Below are 26819 nucleotides of genomic sequence, written 5' to 3' on the forward strand. Positions count from 1 at the left end.
ATGGCAAACGAGTCTCTTGTAAACTTTCGTTAATTTATTCTGACGTCGCCCGCTGACCTTCCTATAGGAAAAGCTTATGCTTTAAATATTAATTAGGTCTTTCTAACGTCGCTTGGTATTCGTCAAAAGGCTAATACATGGATCATGAATACTAAGAGGAGAACCTTCACCATAGTAGGATTGGTAAATTCGCGTCGGAGTTCGATGTGAAATGACATGATCTAGAGAGGTTCACTTCACTTCCAACATCCTCATGTGAACCCTACGGTCACAATACTTGATTTAACACGGTAAGTGGCTCTACAATGGATGCTAAATGACTTTTTAGTTACTGTTTTTGTAATGAAGTTCTTGCATGATGTGGTACATCTATCTATCTATCTATCTATCTATGAGTGTACAATTTTTTTTTAAAACATTTTTTCATTTATTTTCACATTAATCGCTGTTTTAAGTTCAATTTAAGCTGAAATGAAACTGAAACATTCCAAATCAATAAGTTTTTGGCATTGTCAGCCATTCAGGGTAAACATAAGTGCATGCACTTTGCATAGTTTCTGTATTGAACTGTATTGGAAAAGGTGCAAGCACAGGGACCATGGACCCTGATAAATATTTAAATGTGTACGAGAGTGAGTTACAACCCATTTGGAAAGTCTGGAAGCTGTAGAAGGAAATTTAATGCATCTTTTCAAACTCCGTTCTTCATGAATGGGATGCGGTTGGAAGGATTGAATCAGGCGGCCAGACAAATGCAAACCACGGCATGAAATGACTTGGATAGACCCTCTGGAAAGTTTGGTTGCGGTTGATGAAGTACAAGCTCACACACGTGGAGACATGGGCCCATAATGCATTGGCTCCGGGTTTGACGTTTTTAGTGCTCCGGACACCTTGTGAGACAGCGGGTCTCCACTAAATCCTTTCATTTTAACTTCCGCACTAGATTAATTTGTTTTATGTCCCCTCTATCAAAAGATATTGCACACTTATTATTACTCAAAGTCTCGTTGAAATGGCAGAAAGGCCATGCCATGCAATAAAATGTGACTGGAAAATAAGTGACTGCTGCATTGATCAGAAATGGAAGTGAATATTTGTATCTACAGGGCAACATGACAATGAAAAATACGTCACAGAATAGAGATGATTTGAGAATCCTTGTGTGTTTGGAATGGATGGATTTTCCACAGTCTGCCCATGTCAACATGTCTTGATGTTTAATATGCATTGCGAGTTAAATGGTGTTTATTTTACAATCATTGATTCTGTGGCCTCTCATGAGGATGAAATATTAGCAGGCTGGTTAGCGGATTTGGAGAAATGCTTCCATATGTGTTTTATAGATGTGCAAAAACAGATTTCGCGTTAGCATGAATATAGTGGTATCCAAATGTCAGACCTTTGTATTTCTAATTTGATAGAAACTTTCCATTACAAATCATATTATTAGCATAACAAAAGTTGAATTGAAAAATGAACAAGAATTTCTTGGGCATGTATCCAAAGAGCATCTTGTGCTTCATCGACCATCTGTACAAACAATCACATGATCAACGTCACTCATTTACTTGCATTATTTAGTGACCAAGAAATAGTTCCTCTTTAATGTCATAACTTTCAATGTACTTTCAGGTTTAAGTGAAAACATGGTCTGAGGCTTTTTAAACCATTATATGTTCCTCTTTTTTTCCTCTTGAGAGTTGTTTGTGATATACAACCCGGCATGGTAGAAGGCACTGGAAACATCTTAACACAGCCCTACACTTGTCAAATAAAGGTTCTGACATCTGTGGTTTCATGAAGAACCTTTAACATTTATGGAATCTTTCCATTCCACAGAATGTTTTCTATCGATGATGTCCTTTTGAGAACTGTTCACTGAAAGGTTCTTTGGGAAGCCCAAAATGGTTCTGCTATGGCATCGCTATGAAAACCCCCTTTGGAACCTTTATTTTTAAGAGTGCACAACATGTTTTTAGAATCTGACATTTCTACCGCAGATCATTTAGTGTAACGGCTCCCAAACATGAGGCCATGCGGCCATTATCCAATCAGTTTCAGAGATTTTGTCTGACCTTTTCCTGCATGGCTGCTCGCCAGAGCAGAACAAGTCCGGCCATGAGCTGTTTGGCGCTGTCATTTTTTGGAGTATTGACTTGACTTAAAGGGATAGTCCGTCCAAAATTCAAGACAATTCATTATTTACTCACCCTCATTTCATTCTAAACCTGTATGTTGTTATGTTTTGTATGGAACACACTTTTTTAAAAATCCAACAAAATAGCGTATGATTGGGAACGACACAAGGCTGAACTATTCCTTTAATTAATAAAGAAGAAAAACTGAAATTCCACAAACTCTAATGTGAATTCCTTCTTTGCTTTCTCGTGAAGAATGTACTTGACCAATCAATGCAAATATAATGCTGTTTTTCCTCTATATGTAATCATATTATAATCTATTCTTAGATTTATAATGGTATTACATCATTTAACACCTCTGTTTTTAAATTTAGTGCTCAGTAAAGCTGTAATCTCTGTGTGATGTGTTTCACAATAAAATGTGTTACTTTCTGAACTTTACTGTGACCTTTTAGAGTGTATTTGGCAATGAAAATTTATAATATACAGAAAATTCCCCTATTTCAAAAGCAGATCTCACAAAATCTGTTTCTCAGCTTCTCAGTTTTCCTCTTTTCATCAGTCATTGGTTTCATGCTGATTTAATATAGAATATTCAATCCCTGATTATGCGGTAGGAAAGGGGGCTCGGTGTTAACATACATTTTCCCTGGCTGGCACCACAGTGTCCTATTCACAGTACACATACCCTCCACCGCTTTAGCAATTTCCTGGAGAAAGCCGGACAGTTGCAGACTCTTGCTCCACCATAAACCCAGTGTACATCGAACTATTGCATTTGTTTAAAATACAAATGCACATGACAGCATATAGCTGAGGTAATATATAATGCAAATATAGACATGTTGCTTTTTGTAATGGAAATCATGTGGGGAAAATGGGATTTTATCAGAATATTCTTTCTTGTGTTGAACATAAAAGAAGATATTTTCAAGAATGCTGGTAACCAAACAGTTGACGGTAGCCATTGACTTCCATAGTTTTTCCATAGTCAGTGTCAGTGGCTACCATGTACTTTTTGGTTACCAACAGTCTTCAAAATATCTTCTTTTCTGTTCAACAGAGGAAAGAATATTTGAAAGTGTTAATTTGACAAATGAACATTAATATTTGATGTTTTCAACTACAAATAAAATGATTTACGATTTCTTATCATTACAATCACAATCATCCACGGAAATCCATTTGTCAACACCCTTGTTTTTTCCCACTGTTATCAGTGAAATTTTAAACACATTAAGCAAGAAAAATAGACCAAAATATATTCTTCTCCCTCAGCAAAATGCTATCAGACAGGAGCACAATCGCACCATTATGACATCACTACGAGGGTGGCCTAGGAACGCTGTGGAAACAACAATAACACATCGCATTTTTCTGCAGCACGAAAAGTAACAGTCGTCATGGCTTTAAAATTCGGCTGTCCGTCCTCCAGTCTAGGAATGTCCAAATCTAATGGATCATTCTGTTCTGATCACCTCCATGAAAGGAGACTCGAGATATCAGGTCACTTTTGCATAGGACCCGTAGCATTCTACATGTTCACCCCCTTTTCCCTCATTTTATATTCTTGAGAAAATTTCACTCCATAAGAGGGAAAAGAAATAGAAAAAATGCTACCGAGCCCTTAAAATAGGATTCTGGGAACACATTTGTCCAGTAGCTGTTTGCAGCACTCACGTCTTGAGCCATTCAAAACACAAGCCATGTTTTTCCACAAGGAGTTTTGAAAAGATGAACTTTGACTGGGCAGCTGTATCTGTAGCGTCTGCACCGTAACATCTGCTGTTTAATCATGTTGGACTCTTCTCAGGCAGTCGATGTCTATCAACTAAACAGGACAATTTATATCGAGGAGCAGATTATTGCATTCCAGGTTTAAGTACACTGTGGTTTTCATTTAGGATCGGGGCTTTTGTGGAGCCAGTTATCCTCAAAAAGTCCAGTTAAGGTCCAAATATGCTGAATCAGGAAGCTTTGAAAGCAGTGCAACTTTAATGGAATAGTTCACCAAAAATGACTCACTCTCATGTTGTTTATTTCTGTTGTACCATTAAATTAGGCGTTGGATCTGCCATATTTATTCAGCTCATAGTGGCCATGTCTGTCAAGCTCCAAAAATCCCCAAAAGTATTAAAGTGTCATGAAAGTAGTAGTGCACTGATTTCCTTTTACGTTTTTTTGAAGTAATATAATAGTTTTGTGTGACAAGCGAAGCTGTGGAGACACTTCCAGAGTAAAACATGATGTGGAAATGCCAGGTTTCATGTTATTTATTACTAAGCATATTACTTAATCATTTGTGAATGTATAATCATGTTTTGTAAATGATTAGTTCATCATCATCTAATCACTTGTAAATGATATATAACTTAATCTACAAAACATAGATAGAAATATGAACATATCACTTATTAATCATCTATGAACGCAGTCATGTTTTGTAAATGATTAGTTCATCATAAACTAATTACTTCTAAATGAATTAACAAAACATACACAAATTGTTAGCATATCACTTATTAATTGCTTATGAATGTTGTGTAAATGATTATTTCATCATTAACTAATCACTTACAACTGAATGCTATTATAAAGTGTTACCAGATATTCTTGGTGAAATCCGAGAGCTTTCTGACCCTTCATAGACAGCAACGGAACCGACACATTCAAGGCCCAGAAAGGTAGTAAGGATATCATTGAAATAGTCCATGTGACATCAGTGGCTCAACTGCAATTGTAAGAAGTTACGAGAATACTTTTTATGTGCAAAAAAAATAAAAACTTTATTCATCGATTTCTTCTCAGTCACCGCTGCCATTCGCGACTCATTTGTGTGATGCAGCTGATGTAGAGCATGCATGTGCTGTGCCTTGTTTACAAGCAGAAGAATGCACACACATGCGTTGTGGTACTGTCATGAATACACGTAAAGGACTGACATGGAAGAGAAGAAATAATTGGATAAAGTAGTTATTTTTGTTTTCTTTGCGCACAAAACGTATACTCTTAGCTTCGTAAAATTACGTTGAACCATTGAGGTTACATGGACTATTTTACTGATGTCCTTACTATGTTTCTGGGCCTTGAACGTTTCAGTTGCGTTATTGTCTTTGTTGTTTTCAGAAAGCTCTCAAAAATATCTTAATTTGTGTTCTGAAGATGAACGAAGGTCTTGCGGGTTTGACATGAGGGCATGAGGGTGAGTAATTAATGGCAGAATCTTTACTTTTGGGCGAACTGTCCCTTTAAATTATGAGTAGCTTGACTTCAAAACTACAGTTTTACCGTATTGTCCCTGAGAGTGTTGAAAATATCCAGTAGAGTGGTTTAGACCACCGCCAGGGGTCGAACCACACAACACCAACCTGGTTTGGAAAAGCTGACGATTTCTCCCTCTCTCGCCATAGGGTACGGGCCGCCCCAGGACACAGCTGGACGGCAGCTGCAGAGCATTTGGACGTGAAGTGGGTGGGTGGGAGTTGTGGCTGTGGTGGGGAGGGTTCCTGGCACCGTGATTTGGTGGATAAACAGAAATGAAAATCACATTGCCAGGGATTTCCACCCCTGCACAGTTCTTCAGGTGCCCCACACCTACACCGCCTCCCGCTGGTACGTGTCCAGCTCCTGACCGGCTGTATTTTGGAGATCCTGTAAGAAGCACAGAGATTTGTCTGAATTAGTCTGTCAGGGCGCATGTGTGCATGTAGCTTAAAGTCAATACGGACCCTGTTTACTTTCTTAATGTGTTTTCCTGCTTTTATTATGCTGGTTTTATCATTCATCAAAATGTACTTGCCCCACCTAGGAAACGATTTTACTTTAATAAGTCAAGCATGACTATTACTAATCCTTGGGGTTATGGATTTAAGCAGACCCCTAACTATGAGAATTAAACTTTAGTTGCTTACTTTTCTAAGAAGCCAGATGTGTTTTTGCCTGGTGGATGATAAAATGTGCAAAAACATCCCAGGAGGAACCGTGAAGAACCAAAATAGAGCTCTTTCCACATTTACCAATGAACAATCATCATAGCAACCATATAGCAACGTGCCTAAGCCAATAAAAACACCTTACCAACATACAGCAACACCCTGGCAATCACATAAAACACCCTTGCGTTGGGTTGCCGAGTTTTGCCTTGACAAACGGCACTTACATTTTCTTCTGAAAATGTAAAACTCTCTTTTTTAACATACTGCTTACTACAGCATATTGAGATTTAGTTTTTGTTTATATAACCTCTTTGGCATTTAGTACATGTGAGTGGAACTGCTTGATATGTTTTTCAGACTCAATAACACAAACAGTGACTCATCGCTTTGGAAATATCATGTTTCATCAGGAATGACAGATAATGGCTTACTGGAATATCGGCGAAGGCAAAAGGGCATCTGGCAAGTTTTAAAAAAATGAGGATGCAAACCTCATTTGACACCCACAGCGCTTAGGCTTGATATCAGACGGTCTGTTATAAATGACTGAAAAATAGTCCCAAAGCCTTCCCTAGTGACCTAGTACTATGGTCTTGATACTGTATTTATATACAAATATAATGTTTTATATATAAAATATAACGCTATATATATTTAATATGTATTATATCTAATATTTTATTGTATCAATACTATATAGTTTTATATTTTATAATTTACTTATATATTTATATGTAATTATATTTGTGCTAATTTAATGTATTATTATATATATATATTATGCCAAAAATTAATATAGGATATGCGTTCACAGATTTATGTTAATTTCACAATGGCTTCAAGTGTGGCTAAATCAGAAGATAGTATTTTCCTTTTTTAATTCAAACACGAGGTTAAAGCGAATAAATAAAGTTCACCCAAAAATAAAAATGCTGTCATTAATTACCCTCATGTCGTTCCGAACCCGTAAGACCTCTGTTCATCTTCAGAACACAAATTAAGATATTTTGTATTTTCGATGAAATCGAATGCAACTGAAATGTTCCCAGGCCCAGAAACGTGGCAAGGACATTGTTAAAATGGTCCATGTGACACCAGTGGTTCGACCTTAATTTTACAAAGCTACAAGAATACTTTTTGTGTGCAAGAAAACATAAATAACAACTTTGTTCAACAATTTCTTCTCCCCTGAGTTACCGTCTTCCACCTTTATCGAGAGTACCACGACAATCTTAATTTATGTTCCGAAGATGAACGACGGTCTTACAGGTTTGGAACGTCATGAAGGTGAGTAATTAATGACAGAATTTTCATTTTGAGGTGAACTATCCCTTGTGTTACAATTGCAATGACTAAGTAGGTATAAATACTCAAAATCCATTGTGTTCCTAGCTAATAGACCTCGTTTGGTCGCACCCTTTCCATCTCAATTTCGTCCAGCAGGTCATCGCTTGCTAAAGGCACAGAGCTTAGCTAATTGGTGAGCATTGATCCCTTAAGAATACTGTTCACAGTGGCTAAGTTCAGTGCCTGAAGTGAACTGAATGATGCTATGCGTACAGGGAAATCCGCCCGTCCCATCGTGGTCAGGTGATGTCCACCCACTTTCTCTGGCATCAAAGTGAGACAGGGCAGGAACTGGGCGTAATGAAGGGTGGGATGCCAGTAAATGTGAAACCAGTTAGGACATGTATGCAAAAGAGGGAAGGTTAAGCTCTTAACCCTGCAGTTAGCATCACGTCTTAGAGCCATTAGCCGGAGCGGATGAGGTAAACGTGTCAGGGTTTCATTTTATAGCTCAGGTTTGGATCACTTTTTCGAACGTAAAGGAACTATCCTATTAGGAACATAATGGAGCAATGCACTATTTTTACAGTTTTCCCAAATGCAGCCTTATATGGTGGTTATTTTGCAGCATTGACAATAATTTAGACATACATCGGTTTGAGTCTATAAAGGGCTGGACTTATAAGTCAATAGAGATCGTTAACATGTATTTGTGATACATTTTCTGACCAAATTCGTAAAACCAAACTTGTTTCAAAATGTTTTTAATCATTACATGTCTAAAAATAATAATAGTAATAAAAACACTTGGTATTATGAACACGAGTCGACTTTGGGAATATCTTAAAGACAAGAGAAGTTTAATTTAGTGCGTAGAATGACGCTAAATGTGAACGTACAACAGCTTATGAAATTTAACGATTGTGACGTACATATGCAAAAAAATCAGCATTTCTGACAATTAGTTTATTTTAAATTCATGCGCAATGTGCGCAAGTGCACATGACCAACTTGAACCCATTGAGAAATCTGCATGGGCAAATATTTCACATGGATTCCTACTAAAATGATGAAATGAACAACCGCACCTAAATGTAAAACATGTTTGAAAAAATTATGTTTTGTTGTCGTAGATGTTTGCTCTTGCCAGCTGCGGTAACTTCACTTTTAACCTTCCATTAACTGCAAATTGGGGTCAAATTGTTTGAATTATGGCTTCCTTGGAGTCTCTGCAAACAAGGCGTGGTGTTGTGACCAACCTTTTATTTGTCCAGACAAATCCTCTCATATCATTTGAATAATTGCGATGGTGTGGTGTTGACAAAACGATTGAGGGCTGTGCCCTCATGTGCCTGCTGAACTGGTATCAGTTTGTTGATTAAATGCTGGCTCAGTTCAGCAGGAACAGGAGTGAAGCCCTAGCGCCACTTCTGCACTCTCCTCCAATCAGAATGCAGCATGCTTCGGTATCCTCCAATCAGCACGCAATGTCCTCTACTCTCATCCAGTTAGCACGAAGTGTCCTTGTCCTTTTCTCGGGTACATAAACATAACATAACATAAAATCTGTCATCACTGAATATAAAACATGTTTTCAAGCGAACCGACCTTGATGAAATGGTTAACCAATTTTTTGCATACTTATGAATGCCATATCCATATTTTTAGCACTGCATGTTGTTCTCAGCACATGCACGGCCATGGGAATGCACGATATTGAGATCTGAAGATCTACGTTTAGCTGGTTTTACCTCATGTTCAGCGTGCTTGAGAAATGCCTGCAGTGTCTCTGCGTGTTAAAGATAGTTCGAATGAATTACGGCAGGAGACTTATTTTAGGTGGTGCTGTCATATTCATTTATGCGTAGAAAAAATGGAAGAGTTCAGGTAGATCATAAATCTACCTCTGTCTGTTAACTTTCTGCAGGCTAACTTTGGCTTTTCCTTTTACGCATCTTAACAGAACCATTAGGAAAGATTACAACTGGACAAATTTCATGTTTATTAATTGGATATCATTTTTATATACATAAATAAATGTTGCAATTCCATTGCTAGGGTGTTCTAAATAATTGAACCGCATTACTATGCGGTTGCCAGGGTGTTCTGAATATTTTCATCATATTGCTATGCAGTTTCTAGCTAGGGTGTTCTAATTTTTTTTTTTTACCACGTTGCTATGCAGTTTCCAAGGTGTTCTGAATATTTGCACCACATTGCTATGCAGTTGCTTGGTGTTCTGAATGTCTGTATAGTGTTGCTATGCAGTTGTTAGGGTGTTTTTAATGTGTTTTTTCTATGTTGCTATGTACTTGCTAGTGTGTTCTGCAAAGTTTACAGCATATTGCGGTTGCTAAGGTGTTATGCATGTTTTATAGCATGTTGCTATGCAGTTGCTTGGATGTTTTATATATATCTTTAGGATGTTTTTTCTGAGAATTCTGAGTGGTTTGTAGATTTTTGCTATGCAGTTGTGAGGGTGTTCTGCATGGTTTACAGCATGTTGCTATGCGGTTGCTAGGGTGATGTGAACATTTTTACCATGTTGCTATGCGGTTTCTATAGTGTTTTGAATGATTTTAGCATATTGCTATGTGGTTGTGAGGCAGTTCTGTATAGTTTTAGCATTTTGTTGTGTGGTTGCATGATTTTTAGATTGTTGCTAGGGTGTGATATATAGTTTTAGGATGTTGCTATGACATTGCTGGGAAATTCGGAGTGGTTTGTAGATTGTTGCTATGAAGTTGCTAAGGTGTTATGCATGTTTACAGCACATTGCTATGCAGTTGCTAAGATGTCTGAATTTTTTACCATGCTGCTATGGAGTTGCAAGGGTGTTTTGAATGATTTGTCATGTTGCTATGCAGTTGTGATATATAGAACATGGTGTAAAAAAAATTGTCAAAAACTACTACTCAAAAATGCTGCATAATTTAACAATGTCTTGATAATTGATCTGTTATATCGGATCTCTGAGGGACAGTTTCTGATGGACATACTGCAGGTCTCGCAGCCTTACTTGAACTGTTCTCCTCGGCCTGCAGCACTGACAGCTACTTGGAAAGATCTGTGCTGCTCAGAAACAATTATAGGTCATAAATGCATCAGTGGGAAGGAGCTGCAGGGATGAAAGCGGAAAGCCTCTTATTTTAGTTTCACAGCGATGTCGGAGTCCTTTTATCATGCGCTCAGAGACTGACCAGATTTCGTGACGTGGCCTCCTTAAGTTGTTTGATATTGTTTTGTTCCCTGCGCCACCATGTAGTCAGTGTGTTTGCGGTCCAGACCAGAGCTGCACGCTTTATAATTGGTTTAACTTGAACAAGACCAGCTGTGCAATAAAGGAGCAAAGCCGCGTGAAGAAACCCGCGGTACTGGGTGTCCGTAGATCCTTCTGGATCACGATCCAGCACGTGAAGAACAGGATGTCGCATGTGTGCTGAAATTAAGAGTTTGTCACATATTTATTAAAATAAATTGAAACATGTTGACACCACATGAATGCCTGTGAGGTCCATTTGCGACAAATTAACTCTCCTCCAATCAGAATGCAACATGTTTTCCTCTCCTCCAATCAGCATGCAGACACTACTTAGGCTAGTTTTCTCAGGCAACGACTGGGTTAATTTTATCCTCAACGATCTCTCACGAGTATTTCTCAAGTTAAATCATGTAGCAACTGAATAACGATAAACACATGCTTAATTTCTTGTTCAGCAGATTCTTGAACTAAAGGGAAGAATCCTGTTTATGGTGCCTAGAGCCAAATTTATATCACACAGTGAAATTATATGCAAATCACCATAATAAGCAGGGAACACGTTTATCTGATCTGTTCTTTGTATCTGATTTATGGAGATGTTTTTTCCAAAGATGCCAAAACAACATGTTTCTCTTAATTAAATAAGACAGTAGACAATGAGAACGTTGTGGTTGTCTTGATTTCTCCTCTGAATTGTCGATTAACTGAAATGTTGAATTAATTTGCATGGACTCTGTAATGGTTTGAATTGCTAGCAGGCTAACCAGCTACAAATGTGCAGAAACCGCTTAACTACCTTCATCTGAGGACCTTCTGAGAACTTCATTATTATCTGTCTGGAGAACACCTGGAGGCGACGCTGTGTCTGCACGCAACCGCAGTTAACCCTTCCTGCCCTCTGTAAAGAGAAGAACATAAATCCACTTTTCCTTCAGGACATCACGCTGTCATAAACTAAACTGTAATCATTTCAGGAACGTGTTTGCGGTGCGTGGCGGTTCTCTCTCTTAATATTAACGTCTGCACCAACGGACAATATTCGCGCGCTGACAATGCAGATTTAAATATTGGCGCTCTTTAATGTTGGGTGGATTCTGATTGGCTGTCAATATTATATTGTTCCGCTGGAGAAAAAAATTGCTCCTGTTAAAAATTGAACACGGCTTCTACTCTAAATAAGGTATAGTTTTACATTTGGCAGACAGGGAAAGCAAGAACTGTGTACAGTGAATGCAGTGCGAGTCGCTTTGGATAAAAGTAAACGTAAATTTAATATAAATTGTGACCCTGGACCACAAAACCAGTCATAAGGGTCTTTTTTTTTAAATTGAGAATTATGCATCATCTGAAGGCTGAATAAACAAGCTTTCAGTAGGGTTTGTTATGATAGGACAATATTTGGCTGAGATAACTATTTGAAAATCTGGAATGAGGGCGCAAAAACGACAAAATAGCATTTAGAGTTCTTAGCAATGCATTACACTGATCAAAAATCAAGTTTTGATATATTTACGGTAGGAAATTTACCAAATATATTCATGTAATATGATCTTTACGATCTTTTCTTGGCATACAAGACAAACCGATCATTTTGACCCATTCAGTGTATTGTTGGCTATTGCTACAAATATAGGCCTACCCATGCTACTTATGACGGATTTTCTGGTCCAGGGTCACAATTGTGTTAATTTAAAATTAGAATGCTTATTAAATAAGTTATAGTTATTGTTGTTGGTGTATGCAGGCCTTTATGGTGTTAATAGCCTATGACTTTGCCTAAAGGAAACATTTTGTTGCTCGCATCAGTGTGTGCTAATCAGGGGCATGTTGAGTCAGTGTTTGTGTATATTTTCCACATGTATCTAAGTAAATACTACAGTTAATATGTAAATGCTAACAGTTCTCCAGGCAACCTTACTGGTATGTGGATATGTAGGCTGCATCTTTTAAAATAATTTCTGGTCTGGCCCTATTCATTTCTTCCATTCATAATGCATTCTTCCAATAGCTGTCTGGATCATCCAGGTGGTTTTGAGACGGGTTGTCATATTATTTTTGGAGGGCTGTGGTTTCCCATGCACCCTTTAGTGAATGCCGAGTGGATTTCAAAATGTGGATTTTTACATAAATCTGAAATAATGCTTAACCTGAAACTTGGAATCTTTTGGCAAGAGAATATTATTATTATTTTGTGTATATTGTGTAATACTGTATGTATTATTCATAAAATTTTGATGTGTTTGAAATGAAAACAAGCAAACGAAAAAAAACTTAATGCTCTGGAGTACTGAAGCATGTTGCATTGAAGAAGTCTGTATGTTGTCTCCCTCTTGTGTTCAAACAGAATTTTATTGACTAAGAATCCTCAAGAAACCTCACATTATCAATATTAATCAATGCTTTCTTTATTTCCTTTACAAACTTTTGACAATGTATACACATAAAATATTTCCCTGAAAACGGTTTCAAAAGTGCATGTTTAAAATATAAAAAAAATCCTTTATGTAGAATATGAAAATATACTTTTCAACTTTTAAATTATAACATTTATATTACTTGTACATTCTCGTAGAAAACAACAGCAGAAGGCAGTTTGTATTTGAGTATTTTACAGTTCTGATTGCTTTCCTTTTCATTCAGCTGAAATGTACAGAAATGCATTCAAGTTACATTTTTTTTTTTTTTATGGTTTTTATGTTTTTGTTGCACAGCTGCTCACTTTTACAGTCCTTTCTGCATTTGTCCATCAGCATTGAAACTCACACCTGCTGACATCTGATCCACAAAGAGTGAAACGCCACTGAAGCCACAACGATGGCGTGTCTGAGGAGGTGCAGTTCCTGTGGCGAAGGTGAAACTCACCTGCCCAGTGCAGCTTAACCGCTCGATGCAGATAAACAAGAAGTGGTGGAGCTGAGGCGTGTTTTCTTGCCGTTCCTGGGTTCAGGCTGAGGGCTGGTGCTCAGGTTTCGCACTTTGCTGAAGCTGTTGCGCAGACTGCTATGTCGACTCCCGGAGGTACTGGATGTTTCCTTGGACATGAAGGTCTTGGGGTTGCACAGTCCCGTCTTCAGACAGCAGCAGCACAGGAGTGACGCGATGGCTTTGCGCAGCTCCAGGCTGCCGAATGAGTAAATGAGTGGGTTCATGGCCGAGTTGAACACGGCCATGGCAATGACCCATTCAGGATTGAAGAGTGTGCTGCAATTACGAGAGTAGCAGAAGAAGTCCACCAACAGGAGGATGAACAAAGGACCCCAACACACCATGAAGACTCCAACGATGGAGATTACAGCCTTCAGGAGGCGCAGTGAACGCTTGCTGCTGCGTACGGATATGGTGTCAGTGCTACTGTGGACATGGCAGTAGATGGCGAAATAGAGAGCGCCGATTGTGAGCAGGATTATGAAGAAGATGACCAGGGCGAACAAGATGTAGCTCTTGGAGTAGAGCGGCAGCAGCGTGGAGCAACTTCTTAGATCGCAAATGCAGTTCCAGCCCATCAGTGGAAGGAATCCGATTATGAGCGCTGTTATCCAGCAGAGCAGCACCATTATATAGATTCGATAAGTCTTTGTCGCAGTTTTCTGGTGGACGGGCTTCATCATAGTGGCGCAGCGCTCCACTGCAATCAAGAGCAGGCTGAATATGGATGCCGCCAAGGCTACAAACAAAAGTCCTTCGCGGAATAACCACAGGACTGGGCTTAGCTTGAAGGTGCGGTCGCCAGACATGCAGATGTTGACCACATAGGCCGATCCCGTCAGCAAGTCGCTCAGTGCGATGTTGGCGATGCAGATGAATATCCAGCGATGGCGCAGACTGACGCCGAACAGCACGGCCAGCAGCACCATGAGGTTTTCCAGGATGATGAAGATGCTGAAGCACAGGAACAGGACGGTGACGGCGCTCACGCTCTTCTTCGAGGGCTTGCGGTGTTGGAGACGTCCGGTGAAGTTGTAATGCTCCAGGATGAGACTGCTGCTGGTGCTGTTGTAGATGTCAGGACAGGAAGAGGCTGAGCTGAAAGAACGCAGGACCTCCATGGTGTGAGAAGTTGGAACGTGGAGTTGAATCTCATTGGGGTCGATTCGGTCTTTGATGCAATCGGACTCCAGGCAATCAGACTCCGGCTTCTCAGGAATATCCGTGCCCTCTTTCGGAATGACCTGATGGAAAACAGTCGATTTGACAAAGTTAATTCATTATTGTTGGGTTCTGAACTGAATAAAAATCGAAGATTTAAAATTTGCCGTACACTTTTAAAAATAAAGATTCCAAAAAGGAGTTTTCATAACGGTGCCATAGAACAGAGGTCTCAAACTCAATTCCTGGAGGGCCACAGCTCTGCACAGTTTAGCCCCAACCAGCTCCAAATCACACCTGCTTGGAGGTTTCTAGTGATCCTGAAGACTTTGATTAGCTGGATCAGATGTGTTTGATTTGGGTCGGAGCTAAACTCTGCAGAGCTGTGGCCCTCCAGGAATTGAGTTTGAGACCACTGCCATAGAAGAACTATTTTGGCTCCACCAAAGAACCTTTTAGTGAACAGTTCGTTAAGAAAATTCTCTTTATGTGAAGAACATTTATTTTATTTTTTTTAATCTAAAGAACCTTTTTCCACTTTAAAGATTCCATGAATGTTGAAGGTTCTTCGTGGAACCATAAATGCCAATAAAGAACCTATTTTTAGGAGTGTATGCCAAATTAGGGTCATCATGTTTGGTACAGTCATCGTCCCAAAGGTGATGGCAGTTAAACGTAAATTTTTCCCTAAGATACCCTGCTATCATGTGGTTGTAAAAATCCATCTTGCTTTAAAATTGATTTTACATTATAGGGTCCGTCCCGCTGGCACTAAGTGCTTGCTCAAGTGCACAATGATGTCATCTCAGTAGTTGCTGTTTGTGGTGCCTATTTCGGTTAACAGATTTTTAACCACTAGGTTTCACCACCGCCCACAATATAAAGAATAATGACAAGAATAGTAAAGAATTATTCAAATATCCTAAATAATATATATATATTATTATTATTATTTTTTTTTTAAACAATATTTTAGAAGTGAACGCATCATGGGTTTGACCTAATTTAATCTCTGCATGTGTATAGTGCATTTAAATATCTCTAGTTTCACTACTGCATTTGTGTTTAAGAGGGTTTAAAGAGCCAACACGTGACCATGCAAAACGTAGTAAATGCAATAAATCAATCAATTAATGAACAAATATATATATATATATATATATACATAACAACAACAAAAAATGTAAATACAAACTTATAGGTTAATTATAAAAGTTTTTATTTCAGCTAAATAATTAAAATTGTATTTGTTTTACAAATTACTACTAAATAGTTCATAATAAACTTAATAAATATATATATATTTGTATTTTTTTGTTTTTAAATCATACTTTTTTCAAATAAAAACCAATGACAATTTGCTGGTGCGTCTTAACTCACCTCTTATTAGTGATGCTGGTGTAACTGGTATTGAGCCATGCTCTGATGCAGAAAGCTCGAGCGTTGGCTCTCTGAACGATTATATACCCTGCAGTAACAAGGAAGGAAGCCTTCTTGCAGATATTCGACACACCCAATGGAGAAAGCAAAAATTCTCAGTTTCTACACTTTTTAAAATGCACAATTGTGACATCTTCCCAGAAAGTGTACAAATCATGGATTGCCATGAGAAAAATCATGTTGCATTGCATGCATTAAGATTTGGCAATGAATATATTATATATTGGGGAAGATCTGTCATCTGTGTGAATGCTGTTTGCAAAAACATGCAGTGAATTATAATAAAAATAAATTCAATTCAAATACAACATTTTAAAAAAACATAAAATACAAACGATATTAAATGCATGTAAATAAAATTGTTAAATTATTAGAGCTTCAATTTATTAAACAATTTATAGTTTTATATGTGCAACTAATATTTTTTACACTGCAATAAATGGACAATAAAGATGTAACACTACTACAGGAAGTCATTGTGCCAGTTTCTAGCCAGCACGTGTCTCAGTAGGGAAAACATTTTGCAAGACCCTTTAAATACAACTGATGCTACACGAAAATTCTTACAACAGCCTTGAAGTTGCTATAACCGATATTTCTCAGAAGCCAGTCAGCAAACAGGAAGACCTGATGACCTAGTAAAGTGGCCTCCTCCCTTAATGTTTTCAGTTCACCTCATCCAGCTGGGTGGAAACACACACACACACACACACACACACACACGCACAGACTTTCTATCACCTAACCCAACACCCAAACCTTCTCCTCACAGACACATGTGCAAAAAACACATGTTTTAGCCGATTTGTAAGACGTTTTTAACTAGTAAGGACCAGTAAAATGTCTCACTAGTGGGTTTTCACATTATTTCACTATATAAGTGAGGACATTTGGACCTCGCAACTAGTTAAACAAGTACACACACACACACACACTCATCTGCATGTTTGTTTAATATGCATTACATTTTCAACCAATGGATTTTCCCAGCATTGACAAAGAAATGCTTGGCGATCATTATTATATTGCATGTGCAATGATTCATTAAATTGCTACTTTCACCTGTAAGCCTTATTTTTTCAGGGTTTTTTTTGCATTTACTTGTTTAACCGATCAAGGGTGAAAACGATCAGATTTGGTCCTTTTTTTCTATGCATCAATTCTTCGCTCTCATCCAAAGTGGTTTAAAATAAACCAGAGTGGAATTACCAAGTTTCTTTTCCTAATTTTTGTTTTGTTTTATACCACTTTGCAAATGTCGGGCTAAGATAAAGGAGGGGGCCCATCTGAAACTACCACATCCTGAGGTAAGAAGCAACACCCTTCACAGTTACCAACGCCCTGTCGACACTTGTGCGCAACGAAAATAAAAAAGTGTTATCAGACAAAGCCACAAAAAAAAGCAAAAGTGTGTCACTATTAAACTTGATCACGTAAGCACAAACTGAGCCTGCGCGACCAACGAGTTGTTTACAGTTTGGGGAAAGATTCAGCCTTATTTGGAAAAAGCTGCAAACCACACAAAAATGCTTTTTTATGGGTGTTTTAATCTTTATGCATGCATCCAGATTTGACTATAATGCAAAGTTTAACAAATACATAAACATTTGGATGCACTTGATATGCTTCTCATGAAGCTTCTGAACTGAAGATGTTTGAATTGCAACAAAACACCTTTAAAAGCATGAGTTCTTCCTTCGGTTGGGTTTAAAATCAGGATGCACTTCATTCGTTGATCACTGAGTGAGGAGAGCTGTAATCTAGACACTTAGATATAAGAGGTTTAATTTACATTGCATCATCCCCATACCTCAATTTGTTATTTTAGAGATTTCAAAATGTTGCTGTTAAATTAATATGTGCAAAATACACTAATAATGAGCGAGAAGATGTGGAGAAGGTTCTTAAAAATGTAGGTCATTCTGCTTCATGCATCTTCGAACATTAGGCTCGTCTCCCGTATCCAACTAGTCATTTGTCTGGTCTGCCAGACTTGTTCAAGATATCTGATTTCGTACTGACATCTAGCTGTAATTCATGTCATTACATTTGAGGGGGTTTTCTGATAAGCTGTACTACTCATACTCAACCACAAGGGGTTGCACTTTGCACACCTTTTCCAGACCGACAGCTCTTAAAAATACAGTCTTCGTACTAAAAACTCTGAAATGAGGATTGTGCTTTATTGCCAAAACGTTTGCAGTTCAATGGGAATAATGCAAAATAAATAAGCATGACAGAAATATTGCCGTGTAGAACTATTACTGTAAGTAAAATGAGATCGTAATAAGTAACATTAAATTAAGTTGACACACTGAAAAAAACATTATACTAATTTTTTTAAGGTAGGTGGTTGCAATCAATTTATTTTAGCTACATTTAAATTAAAAATTTTGTTGAAAGTTAGTCAACTAAATTTATTTAAATGTAGCTAAAATAAATTGATTGCAACCACTTACCTTAAAAAAATGTTGTAAATTCAATTAATCATTTTTTTTTTTACATGCAAAATGGAACCGGAAGCAAGGGAAAAGCAGAAAATGTATTGACCCTCAGGCCATGCAAGATGTAAATGAGTTTGTTTCTTCATCAGATTTGGAGAAATGTCAAATTAAACCACTTGCTCACCAATGGATCCTCTGCAGTGAATGGGTGCCGTCAGAATAAGAGTCCAAACAGCTGATAAAAACATCAAAATAATCCACAAGTAATCCACACCACTCCAGTCCATCAATTAATCTCTTGTGAAGCCAAAACCTGCCTGTTTGTGAGAAACAAATCCTTTATTATAACCATCCTTCAAAATATGAGTCCATAATAACGCAGTGAAATAGTCCATTTTATGTTGTTTTCTAACATCAAAAGCCAGCAACAGAGCTGTTTTAGACATTTACATTTAGCAGACGCTTTTATCCAAAGCGACTTACATTGCATTCAAGTTACAGTTTTCACATTTTATCAGCTCTTGCTTTCCTTGGGAAACAAACCCATGACCTTGGCGTTGCTAGCGCCATGCTCTACTATTTGAGCTACAGGAAAGACTTTTTTGCTTCACTGGGGAAAGCAATTTTATGAATAGAATAACTCATGTTTTAATTGGAAAGCACCTTAATGATGTATTATTATTATTTTTTATTTCAGACACAAACTTTTCAGGTGCACAAGATGTTAACTGATGGGCTTGAGTGGTGTGGATTACTTGTGATATTTTAATCAGCTGTTTAGACTCTCATTCTGACGGCACCCATTCACTGCAGAGGATGCATTAGTGAGAAAGTGATGGAATGCTACATTTCTCCAGATCTGAATGAAGAAACAAACTTATCTACCTCTTGGATGACCTGGGGATGAGTATACTTTTTCAGCAAATTTTCAGTTTGAACTCGTCCTTTAAGGAACAGTAACCCTGCGGCTGCAGTTCTTTTTTCATCTGCAAGGCGTCGCTGTTCAGCGTCTGTTCGCACGAGACAAGTTTTCCTCACTGTGTGGTTCTACAGATCTCCAACACAAAGCCCACAGATCACATACACCATGTCCGTGTGTCCTCTCCGGACTCATATCTCTGTGTTGTGTTTTTAAAGAGGCCACAGGGGTGGAAATAAACCTGTCTGGATGAAGCTGATGAAGAGGCGATCTATTTGATGAAGAGGCGGAGCCGCATACGCGTATGCACAAACACACGGAGACAATCGACCAGCTGCCACATTTATTAACTTATTAAACATGAGACGCTTCATTCAGCACAACATACACACGCCAAGGTAAGTTTGACGGCTGTTTTTATTATTTCATTTATTCGAGGCGTTTTTAGTTCCGCGGCGGCGAATACAAACTTTCCGGGTGGCTGGAAACCAAAAGGCTTTTGTTTCAAACCCCCAAACAACATTTCTACTCTTAAATACTTAAATATTATCTCGGAAAAATAGCGGTTTAGCTAGAAGCTCACTCAAAGTCGCGTTAACTAAAGATAAAAGATCCGTTCGCGGCGAAAACTCTCAAAATAAATCGAACTTCCCGGATTGAGCTTTTGTTAGAATCTTAGAATGTATCCGGCTACAATGTAACTTTTCATCTTTCAGTTCCCGCCATGTTCTGATTGTTCATTCTACATCTCAGCTTCTGTTTCATATTTGTCTATGATTTATAATCTGTACACAATCTGTGCTCGGTAAATTAATTGAAGTGATATAAACGCAGGTTGAATCTTCTACTTGTTGCATTGTGTTGTCATATGCCATAATACAATGGGATATGTTGGTAATGCATTTTATGGTCACATTTAAATTTATGGACACATAAAGCTTTAAGTGTTCACATATTAGCATCATAAAGTAAAAACACAATGCACAGCCTTGTAACTCATTATTGTCTTTGGAAAAACCAATGGGATGGTGGTCACTGCTTTCCTGAACTTTTGGCCATTTCTATTCTCCAACTCTGACTGGCTTCTGTCCTCCTACTGTCTGTGTTACACAGCCATGGAAAAACCCTATCATCATCAAGAACAGAAACTTGACAGGAAGCGAGAGAAGTAATTTTGACGTGTCATGTGTTAGCATTGAATGTTTTTCACAGTTATTTTGTTTGTGAACGCAGCATGACACAACTGAAGAGTTTTTGAATTGAACAACCTTTAATCTCAACATGAAACAAATTAGCTTTTTCAATCCACGCTCCTGCTCTTACTGTGAACAAATCATCAGTGTATCTCACTCCAGATAGAAATATGGTCATCTTCAGAGTAATTTCTGATAGGCTAATTGGTCATTTTGAGATGATCTCCTAACTATAGTGTCAGTGCTACACATGAAGTGAAATCCATCTCATTATGGGAATTTCATGTTGGCATTAATGTCTTGTTCTTTATGTAACATGACAGTGAACAGTACAATAGAGGGGAAGGGTTCACATTGAGAAACCCTTCAGTGACTAGGAGACGTGAACAGGAAGTTGATGGTGGCTGATGAATGCAGATGTAGCCATAGGAAATTCAGGTTGCCAGGAGTGTTAGACAGTTGGGTGTCCCTGCTCTATTTACTCTTTCTCACTCATTCTTTTTTTCTGTCTCTATTTTGAAGCGTTATTGTGAAGTTGAGAGGGAGGCCCACAAAGCTTTTTTTGTTGCACCATATGTGCACTGACGTACGACTGAAAGGGAACCACTGAATGAGAGACCTGGAAGTAGGGCTGGGCAATATAGCTTTACAAATATCACAATGGTTTACAGCCTTTTATGTTAGTTGAGATGCATATCAAAAGTAACATTTGCTCTTATTTGGCTTAAATATGTTGTTTTTGGTCCTAGACCAGAGGAATGGTCAATTCAAACAGTCCAAAATTATTATTTTTTTTAATTAAATTAACGCAACAAAGAATTAATTTACATTCAGTATTTTTTTCATATTTTTACTAAATCCTTATGATGCAGCTTTAAAAAAAACATGTTTTTCAGCCTTCAAAAGTAATTTGTGTGTATATATAAATATATATGTTTTACATTTATTTATTATGAACTATTTAATTAATTTATATGCACTAACATAACAATTGAATTTTTTCAACATCTGTTTTTACTTAAACATTCACAATGTGTCTCAAAAAAAACTACAATATTTTTTCAGGCTTCAATAATATTTTAAATACATACATGTTTTTTTTTCTCCGTTGTTTTTGTCCTCGACCAGAAAAATCATCATTTCAAACAAACAGTCTTTGCAAAAATAAATCTGCAGTCTTTGCATAAATTAACCACTTTTTTTCTGCATATTATTTTACAAAAACCTGAGATTTGTCATTTTTGCAAAGAATCACCGCATCTGAATTTTGAATCAATGCACTTTGGAGATGCAGTTACTTAAAAACCGAAACATAAAACATGCTATTAAAACCATTTTTGCTTTCTTGTGAGAGAAGTATTGCAGAACTTCTACTACATATGTATCAAATGTGCATTAAATAATCACAATATTAACGATGTTGCTTTTTTATTGCAACCAAAATTGTGAATATTCATGCAGTGGATATTCCCAGTCTTATGTTAGGCCATAGATTCTCTTCTGCAATGGATGAACATGAAGCCACTGGTTTCATATTTGTCCACTAATGAGTATTGACGAGCAGATGGCAAGAATTAGATCCGTTTTCCCCTACATGAGGTTCACAGAAGTCGAAAATCTGCAAGACTTGCAGATGGCAGCGTAATGCTTCCCTAATTTACTGAAACATCCACCGTGATCTGGTCACTCATCTGTTTCGCTGCGGTAAAGACAGGCTTTTAATCTAGAAGGTGCCCCAAAATGGCCTAACAGCAATGCATTATGGGTGCGAGAGGGGGAAAGATAAAAGGCGCTTTGAAAGCATCATGTGAACCGACCAGAGATGACGCACGCGCGGTAATAGTTAAAGCGGAGCGAAAAGCGCTTGGATGGATCGCTGGCAGTTTCTCCGCGTCCAATGCGTGCACTCCATCCAAGTTTATAAATAACTGTAATTATAGAGCGCACGAAGAAACGAGTCTGGTCCGAGTCTGACACACATTCGGCTGCTGTTTTAGCATTAACCCCTTCTAAACAATGTTAGCCTGATTTTGGGGTGTTTAAGTCGTGAATAACGGAGCGTTTATGGTTTAACGTGTGTCCTGGAGATGGATGGGAGTCTCCAGTCGTGCTACTGGCGGCGGGTTGGTAATGGTGTGGTTTTGATGTCCGCCCACCCACTCGCTCATTGATCTCATGCCGGAAGTGGCCTGTCTGGACTGGAGTGGAAAGTGGATGGAGCAGTTCGAGTGCCAGGGACTTCATAAATCGCCCCCTCCATCCTCCGTCGGCGGGCGCGCTGATCTGAGCTCATTAAAGCGCAGCTGAGGTTTCTGGAGAGCCGCTCTGTTGACTTCTGCTTGATTCGCGACGCCGTTTGTTTAGTGAACGGGCTAACATTGCGCCATTCTCCTCTTCATCTGATGTAAATACACCGCAGCAGGTTTAAGATTGAGAAATGGGCCATCGATGCACACGATGATCGCATGTGTGAACAGCCGAAGTTCACCTAAATAAAAAGGGGATTTATTTTTTTTTTTTATTGTGACTTTTTTTTTTGTGACATAATTTTCATGTCAGTTATGCACATTTCTTTCTCCCATAATTAAAACTATTATTATTAAAATAAGCTATTATGTGTATATATATGTGTGTGTTTATATATTATATTTGCATAATGATAATACATTTCGAAAAAAATGTGTGCAGTAATCCTAAATATGCTGGCAAAATGCATGCATAAAAAATGAATGTGTGTATATATATATATATATATATATATATATATATATATATATATATATATATATATATATATATATATATATAAATAAATACAAACATGCATATATGGTGCTAAAATAGGCTTAATTTTCCTACAGTTTTATACTTTTCTTTTTGGGAAAAACCTTATGCCCGTTTCATCAAACAAGTTTACCAAATAAGCCAGGTTTATTTCAGTTAGTCTGCCTTATTGTCAGTTGATTTGGTTCAAAATAAGTCACAACTAACTGAAATAAGTCTGGCTTATTTGGTAAACCTGTTTTATGAAACAGACCCCTGGACTTTTGTTAAAGAGATTCACATATGTTACTTTTCAAAACATCTGTCTGTCTGTCTGTCTGTCAAAAATAATACTTTTATTCCGCAAGGGTGCATTAAATTGATCAAAAGTGACAGTAAAGACATGTATAAGTTTGCAAATAGTCGCTCTTTTGAACTTTCTATTCATCAAAGAATATTGAAAATAAACAGTATCACAGCTTTCACAAGAATATTTGGTAACACAACTGTTTTCAACATTGATAATAATCAGAAATGTTTCTTGAGCAGCAAATCAGCATATTAGACTGATTACTGAAGGATCATGTGACACTGAAGAGTAATGATGCTTTGCATCATGGGAATAAATTACATTTTAACATACACTGCCCTTCAAAAACGCCCTAGAAAAGTGGGGGTTTGGACCATATTGGCATGAATCCTTTTTAATTTGTGATAATTTTGCACTGATAAGGGACAACACAAACTACGAAAACATATATTTTATTACATAAACAGTTTATACAGAGAAAAAACTTAAATTTTCGATTCAACAAAATATTCACCATTAGCAGCTATTACAGCTCTGCCTAATCTGGGCATCCGAGCTGTCAGTTTATTCAAACATTGACTTTGGATTGCCAATCAATTGTTGAAGTATTAACCCATAAGAACCCAGACCAATTTCTCCTTATAGGGAAATTATGGGGCATATAAAACAAACCAAATGGACCACTTATAACTGTTTCGTATAATGTCTCTGCAGTTGTTTTTGATACAACCCCTACTTGTGAAAGATCTGTAATGTTACATATGACACATTGGGTGTTTATTTCTCAATTGAAGAATCTTTTTTTGGCTAAATAGCTATTTTTTTCTATGTATTTGCTTTTCCACAACATATTTCAAAACCACATAACTGTGACCATTAAGTTTTACAACAACTATTTATAACATATCAAAATTCTACCTTTTCAGGTATATGTATATAACTGAATAAAAAGAAACAATTACCTCACACTGGAGGTCAACATGTTAAACGTGCACGTAGATTTGTTAAAATATGCTTTGAAATGAGCAGCAGAAAATATATAACACTAAAATAATTGAATCGGCTAAATAAAAAAAAAAACAGACAAAACCAAATTAAACCCTGTGGCTCCTGACGATATCCGTGTGGCGGATCAGAGGTAAAAAAGATATACATACTGTTCAGTTTCTTGCACAGAACGATCGTTTCGTGTCTTTACACCTCAATGTATCGTCACAAGCTACAGGGTTTAATTTGGTTTTGTCTGAGTATGTTTTTTTTTTTCCTCAAAGCCGTGAGTCCCATTGACTGTTATTATATGACTGACAGACTGCAACGGTTTGAGTTAAAAATCTTTGTTTGTGTTCTACTGAAGAAACAAAGTCACCTACATCTTGGATGCCCTGGGGGTAAGCAGATAAACATCAAATTTTCATTTTTGGGTGAACTCTCCCTTTAATGTCACATCAAAATTCCAACTACTTTTATAAGGTTAATAGCCCGATGTGACACATACCACAATATCTTTGTAACTTGTTTTATATCAATTTGTTCAAGAAGTGTATTAAAATAAGATTGAGTAATCTATGATATGTTATTAAAATATTAGAATTGTTGCATGGGTTGAAACACACTTTAAGTAACAAAAACAAGTGTTTTAAAAATTGTTGACACTGCAACATGTGCTAACCAGACAGAACACCATTTTGGAAATGTTGCCATGGCAACACAAAATGCACACACTGTCACATGACTGAACCTGGCTGTTCATTATGTGTCACTTAGGGACTTCCTGAGTTGAAAGTGAGGGATAATGCTTTAAAAAGAGCTTTCCAGTGTTTGTGATACCCGTGTCACCGTGGGTTCTTATGGGTTAATGTGTGCTGACCCAAAAATCTTTTAAAAACCTGGGCCAAGTTTAAACCAGTAACCAGGCATCACAGCTGGCAAAGGGGCATGTCTGACTTTGACATCTATATATTGCTGGTCTTCAATGATAATGTCAAGTTACTTTAATGTATTTGCTCCAGAAAAAATGATAAGGATTTATGCTGATATCGTCCAAAACCACACTTTGCCAAGGTGTTTCCAAACTTTTGGAGGGCGGTGTATAATTGCATTGAAAACAGCTATTTTAAAAAGTAAAGTGCATGCAAAATCTGTTTTTGGTTTTCCAGTATAATCGTTTATTAATCAGCCAAGAGAAAGCATCAACCCTCAACAACTGTGGAAAAAGAGTGTTTTTGGTCTTCTCCAAGTTGGTTTCTCATGCCGAACGCCACACAGGCAAAAGTAAGTCATGGGGGCGAGGCGAGGCTGACGTGACATTCCTTTTGGATATGCCAGCTAATCCCAGAGCTCGTGTAATGACTGCGAGCGCCGGACCAACAGAAACATTCAGTGATTGGAAAGCACTTAAAGAGCCAAGCGGAGTCTGGAGCCGTAATATCGGGAGATTTAGGAGGAGCAGTTAATGTCTTCAAGATGTTTTCAGAGCGGATCGGATGGCACGATGCAGCTTTGGCTTCTGTTCGATGACTTTTTAGAAGCTAATTGGTGGTCCAAAACAGCGTTGACCTGCTTGATTGAGTATTTAGCTGCAAAATGCATGCATATACTCATGTTTTTCTGCAGATTTAAGACTCGAATGCACCAAAACCAAATGCTCCTCCTTGGTTTTACATTTAAGATGGTTTTGCATGAGCAGTTCCCCTCGGACAGCGGTGACCTTTGGGGTTGGAAATGTAAGGTTATCCTGGTCTGACGTCATGTGGTTCATATGGAGCCTGTATATCTGGCTGCTAGTCGCTAACTATCTGCATGTTTTTTGTCAGGATTGTATACAAAGATTCTGCCCTGGAGTGTTTAGGAGGCCCCTGTTTTCTCTGGCACGTCCAGGAAAACCGTTTGCATGCAAATGGCACAGAGCGCATGTCGGCCGATTCGAAAACATTCAAAACAGCCACTAGATCAGAGCAGCTAACGCTACGACTCAACACAAAGAGTCGTTTTGAGTGATTTACAGCTCAAAAGAAAGGTCAACAATGAGATTTCTTC

At 37.8% G+C, this 26819-nt stretch overlaps 2 protein-coding genes across 9 annotated transcripts in view; one reads left to right on the forward strand and one right to left on the reverse strand.

Moving 5' to 3' along the window:
• Window positions 1-13012: 13012 nt before the first annotated feature.
• LOC306874907 (sphingosine 1-phosphate receptor 4-like) lies at window positions 13013-16152 on the reverse strand. Its single transcript, XM_079425233.1, has 2 exons — window positions 16095-16152; window positions 13013-14797 (listed from the first exon to the last, which is right to left on the reverse strand). The coding sequence occupies exon 2, from the start codon at window positions 14672-14674 to the stop codon at window positions 13505-13507; it is 1170 nt and encodes a 389-aa protein (XP_079281359.1). The 5' UTR covers window positions 14675-14797; window positions 16095-16152; the 3' UTR covers window positions 13013-13504.
• A 3462-nt stretch (window positions 16153-19614) lies between these two features.
• The window catches only part of LOC306874886 (unconventional myosin-IXb-like), a 46855-nt gene continuing 39650 nt past the window's right edge, over window positions 19615-26819 (forward strand). For all 8 annotated transcript variants that reach the window (XM_079425182.1, XM_079425189.1, XM_079425184.1 and 5 more), the window contains exon 1: window positions 19615-19915. The gene's annotated coding sequence lies outside the window, so the exon portion shown is untranslated. The remainder of the gene's footprint in view (window positions 19916-26819) is intronic.

The sequence above is a fragment of the Barbus barbus genome (genome assembly GCF_936440315.1).
Source record: "Barbus barbus genome assembly, chromosome: 9".
NCBI lineage: Eukaryota > Metazoa > Chordata > Actinopteri > Cypriniformes > Cyprinidae > Barbus > Barbus barbus.

Excerpts from the sequence above, each read along its gene's own strand:
- LOC306874907 (XM_079425233.1), bottom strand. The coding sequence starts at position 14,674 with ATGGAGGTCCTGCGTTCTTTCAGCTCAGCCTCTTCCTGTCCTGACATC.